This window comes from Monopterus albus, unplaced genomic scaffold, assembly GCF_001952655.1.
Source record: "Monopterus albus unplaced genomic scaffold, M_albus_1.0 scaffold16.1, whole genome shotgun sequence".
Classification (NCBI taxonomy): Eukaryota; Metazoa; Chordata; class Actinopteri; order Synbranchiformes; family Synbranchidae; genus Monopterus; species Monopterus albus.
The window spans coordinates 3,358,345-3,363,785 of record NW_018127896.1 but is presented as its reverse complement, the minus strand read 5'-3'; the positions used below and the strand labels follow the sequence as shown (position 1 = coordinate 3,363,785).

The 5,441-nt window shown below is 41.2% G+C and overlaps 1 protein-coding gene across 5 annotated transcripts in view; it reads right to left on the bottom strand.

Annotated features, from left to right (window-relative positions):
• Positions 1 to 5,441, bottom strand: part of LOC109955776 (transmembrane protein 163) — a 30,025-nt gene that overhangs the window by 10,111 nt on the left and 14,473 nt on the right. For all 5 annotated transcript variants that reach the window (XM_020592251.1, XM_020592250.1, XM_020592253.1 and 2 more), the window contains exons 4-6: positions 3,213 to 3,256; positions 3,010 to 3,101; positions 420 to 516 (exon numbers count right to left, since the gene is read on the bottom strand). In XM_020592251.1, the coding sequence (XP_020447907.1) occupies positions 420 to 516; positions 3,010 to 3,101; positions 3,213 to 3,256 (233 nt within the window). The remainder of the gene's footprint in view (positions 1 to 419; positions 517 to 3,009; positions 3,102 to 3,212; positions 3,257 to 5,441) is intronic.

Genomic DNA, 5,441 nt, shown 5'->3' with positions numbered 1-5,441 from the left:
CTTTCCCTCGGCCATCAAACTAAACAGCCGACTCAGGTTCTACCTCATGTAATTCCACCTGTACCGTTTACATACTCATTTTGCACATGCACAATTGCACACTCACTGCTGAGTGTTTACACTCCACAGCTCCCATGTTGTATATATATTCTCTCTGCATTATATTGTGTTCTTGTTGTATTTTTATTTGCTCCCTTCACTTGCTGCTTTAAAGTGCCTTAGATTGGTGATTTTACTGCCTATTTAGATTTGTTTTATTGCTCATCTACTTTATATTTCACTTGTTTTATGTGGCATTCATGTGGACAGCAAAGTAAGAATTTCATTGTACAGGGAAACACGTTTCCTAACTGCGCCTATGACAAATAAACACTTTGACCTTTGAGTGCATACATGCATGGTACTCAGTAAATTCTTACCACTTCAGGTAACAGCTTGGTGGCAAGATCATGGATGGCCTTACCCAGAATGCACAAGGATGACAGAATGAAAATCACACCCAGGATAGTACAAGCTCTGCAGAGAAGGACAGAAAAAAAAGCATGTACATCAATAAACACACAAACACAAATTACAGTGCCAGTTTCATACTGGACTGTGCGAGCTGTGTTGATCCTCCTGAGCTGAGGCTGCTGTTTGGTTATCTGTCAGTGTAAATACTACTGACAGCCAGCAATAACTACCTGCTCTCTTTCAGCACCAGTAAGTGTCTATCAGTGAGGAAATGAGAATAATCTCCTCCAGATAGAATAGATGCTGATGCAACAACCAACCCCAACAGTGAAAACTGACTGAAATACAGAATAGCAGAAACTAGCTTGGGCAGACTGAAAGACATTCACGGCTCCCAGAGGATGAATACTACTGACTTAGAGCATGAACACGTGAACATGCTAACATTCAGATTGAAACCTAACAACAAATGGTAAAACAAGACAGATAAAGCTACGTTAAATTAATGCAGGCATCCTTTAGACACCTTCATCCAATTAACTGAAGGCTGCTCCTGAGCCACAGTGTGCCGAGTTTGACCGGGTGAGGTAACCAAGGCAACGCCCAACATGACTCTGGGAAGTCCACAGCAGGACACACACCACACACACACACACACACACACACACACACACACACTATGGAGCTCTTAATCCCCATTTATACCTTCGCCCCTGCTGTTTCTTGCACACTGTGGATGTAAAATGACAACATCCCTGTGCTGCCGTTTTCTTAACTACAAAAACACAAAGAGACTGTTGAAGGTTTTCAGCAAAAATACTGCTTCTGTTTCAATATATTCAAGGTGATGTTACTCTTTAATATCAATCCCTGCAAAACAGCAGTATCTCATTCTAACCTCTGCCATGTGAATGCTGTTAAAAGCTCCACATTTTCAGTTAGGAACCAAACTCCCCAATTCGTCTTCTTGTGACATCTCGAGCTTGTTACCTTGGTAACCAGGGCATCACTATTCAGCCACATCTCCTCAATCAAACACAGACAGATAAAAAAAAGAATAATATGGATTCTCTGGTGCTTTTTCTCATTCTCTCTGATGAAAGTCGCTGGCTGTTTAACAAACACACAAAAAACACTGTGTTAATTCGTGCAATATGTGTTTACATGTACACTCATACTGTGTATAATGTTTTAAGTACTTGTTCTGTAAACTTCCACATTCACACACATGCCTGCTTTAGTTGCTCGTGGGTGATTCTCTCTTTTGTGTTTCACTACATTTATGCATGAACATCTGCGTGTTTTTATGGTTGTGCGTGTCTGTGGTTGTCAGTCTGATCCAGGAGGAAGCCTGGCACATATTTGTTTTTTACTTCCATGTCTTCTAAGAGGTGCAGCTGCTGTCTTCAGTTTACATGCTAATGTTTGTCATACTGACTAATCTACATAGGTGTTTTGCATTGCAGGGGGAAACATGAGAGTTGTTACTGTAGCTGTAGGAAGAATGGATGGTTTCTTCATTTTAATTATAGAAACCTGGAGTACCTGGAGTTTCAGATCTCTCACAACAGCATTTGTGTTATTTATATAGAAAATGATCAAAAGGAGGCAAATAGAAAGACACTGAAAATCTGTATGCTGTTGATTGATAACTGAATTGACAAACACTGAAGACTGAGGCTCAATTTTGAGGAGTTGTGAATTCAGGAGACACAAAATTAAAAAGCTAGCTTTAAATCAGATTATTCAAATATCATTATTCAAATAACATATTAAAGAAATACTTCTCTACATAAAAGAAATGCTATTTAATGATACTTTGCTGCATGTCCAATATTTAAATTAATTGTTGAAGTAGTGTCTTTTTCTGTTTGTGTTACTGTCTCCAGGGGACACGGTTTCAAATACTCCGTATGAATATACCAGATGCTACAAGGCTAAAAGGTAAAAATAGAATAATTTTCATCTGATTCATCCAGTAACGGATGCTTTTGTTTTGGTTGTATTTCAGTGTTTTTTAAAAAAAAGGAAATTTCAGCTCATCTGCTGTGCGTGAGCTCGTCTTCCTAGAGCACAGCAGAAACAGAGTGATACACAGCTAGGTTACACTCTGTTTTCTTCCTTTTTGTCACCTCCTTGCTGGCAGCAACCCGACCATTCAACAGGCTCTGAAAAGCCCACCTGAACTCCACACACACACACACACGCCATTTTCAGCCAGGCAGAGATAAGACTTGAGACGCTCGTCTGTGATCGGTCCCAGTAGGCCGAGCCTCACAAAGCTAAAGAGACCTGCTGTTTGACACACTCCTCTACAGAATAAAGCAAACCACACATATGCTCACTCACACTTTAGACACACACTGAAATGGATTTCATCACTTTTCTGGGTTTGTAAATCACTTTCAGCTTTGGATATCTACACATAATTAAAGTGCCTGAAACTGTATACATTTGCTGTATACTAAACTCTTTTGATAAAAAGTTATTTAAAGGACTATGTTAACCTGTTAAACTAGGCTTGACTTGATCTGGGTGAAAGGCGACTGTACTTACATGTATTCCCGGTGTGCTGAGTGGACAGCGGCAGCGTTGCTGTACCGCCACAATACAATGATAGAGGACAACACGTCCAGCGCGGCATCAAACTGCAGAGTGAAAACAAACATGTTACATTGTCTTCACTAGCTATATCAGGCAGTGTTAGCCATGTTAGCCATCATAGCATCAGTGAAATGGAGGCTTTACTATTGACTTACAGCAAATCCAAAAGCTGAAGCACTGCTGCGCATAAAGGAAACAGCTGCAAAGAAAGCACAGAGGAGAGAGAATGAACTTAACTAAAACTGATTCAGTGCATTGGCCACTACAACATGTACACATGAACTGTTTTCTAAACCAAAGTTAAGTCTGTCACCATAATAGTAATAAGGCAGACAGCCTGTTTTAAAACCAGCTTCACTAAACATTTAGCAGAATAAAAAAAAATTCATCCATATCCAACTACATATTCCTACTTATGGACACAGAGATGGATTTTGATTGTTTTCTAATGGAAGTGATGCATCTCCTGATTTTACTTTTAATTACATGTCAAAATATCTTCCAGTGTGTGTAGCTGTGCATCAGGAGTTTACTTTACATAAATTTTTCCCATCTTGATAGTGCCTGTTAGCCTCTCTGTTGAATACACACAAAACCAAACAGGATTGTTTTTAACCACATGTGCATGTGCTCACAGAGGATGGGTCGTATCCCCATGTACAGACAGAAAAACCCCAGGATGAAAGTTGTTTTTGAAGGATTCCTGACAGCAGCGTGAAGAGTTCCTGTCACTGGCTGTGAACAAATTAGGGGCGAAAGCTGCCAAATAAAAAGTCTGTCAGGAGAATCCTTCATTTAAAGTGAATGGAGAGAGAGATTTGTCCTGCAGTCAGGACACTGACTGAGTCTCCTCCTGTTTGACTGCAGTGATGGATGGCTAGCATGTCCAGAGCTGCAATTTAGTGAGGAGTTGCCTTTTTAGCCTTTATTAGTTTCTGCAGCAAACCTGTCAGACAGGTTAAGATTTATTGTATTGACTGAAGTAATTTAGTTATCAGCACATTACTTGCCTGATTTGACCCAGTGGCAGTGAGTCATAGATGTGTTGAAAACTAACAACAGAATGAAGAAGAGATAAAGAAAGAAAGATGCAGATAGACAGGAGGGAGGAATCCTCCCCTCTCCTCCCAGGTTTATTTTTAGCAAAACTCACTGGGGGCCAGCAACTCGCCTCAGCCCTGCATAAAGAAACACAGCACACGCTGCATTCGCTTTCTCATTTTCCTTTCTCTGCTGCAAGAGCAGAAACATCATTTCTCTCTATCCCTGAACTCTTATTCCCCAGTCTCCCTCGCTTTCCCTTTCTTCATCCTCTCCTTTTCTCCTTTATTGTTGCATCTACATTCAGTTGTTCTCTCTGGGCTGCAGGCACAATCACGCACTCCCCTGCATCACCGAGACTAAAATGAAAACAAAATGAATGCTGCCTTCACATTCTCTTGCAAATACCTAAGCACACCTGAACAACCCCTGAATACAGATGAGAAGGCAGAAGTTTTATATAACAGAGATCTCCAGAGATGCAGCATGATCTATAAAACAACTTTTAGTCAGTAAATTATGTGCCTAGTAACCAGTTTCCCTTCACCCTTGCATTCAGTAAGTAAACTTGTATTAGAAACACTCTGGTTGGGAGGTGAGCGAGTAAAAAATGACGAACCCAGGTAGCTGACTTCGGTGCAAGAAGTGCTCTATTTATTTACAGTGAAAATACGTGTACAACCAGGTGAAGGAATATGGAGCAGAACCGGGTGTCGAGCGGCAGTCCAGGAAAACATACAGTTAGTGGTGGGTGATAAGGAAGAAGCCGGGCTGCGGACGCTAGGATTCACTCCTGGACTGGTCGTGGAGGTTGGCTGCTGAGGGGACAAAGTCAGAGTAACGGTTAATAGAAGACTGTGCATCGGCCTGCGTGGTGGGGTGCTGTGGAGTTGATGAGGTCCGTGGTCCGAAGGAGCGATAGCGGCTGGGACGACAATACACGGGGCACAAGGCAGATGAGCACGGTATAAATAGGAAGAAACTAATCAGGTGCAGCTGGCGGTGATTCAGGGGACGAGAAGCAGGTGTGTCAGATAAAGAAATCAGGGGTAAGGGAGCTAAAATTGAGGGAGAGAAGTGAGAGAGGCAGATGCAGCCAGGCAAACCTGACACTTGATTCTGAAAGTGTAACATCGACAAAACAGAAAAACTTGTTTTGTAAAAGAATGCATTATTTGTAGGCAAAAGAATTTGAGTGCATAGTATGTCATATTAATGACACCATCTGGAAGGTGAATCCTGCACAGCAGTATGTAGCTCCAACAAGATACTGATGGAATTATTGTTAAGGTTTGATATATCCTCTGGAATAAAACAGAACTCTTAACTCATTCCTGATCAGA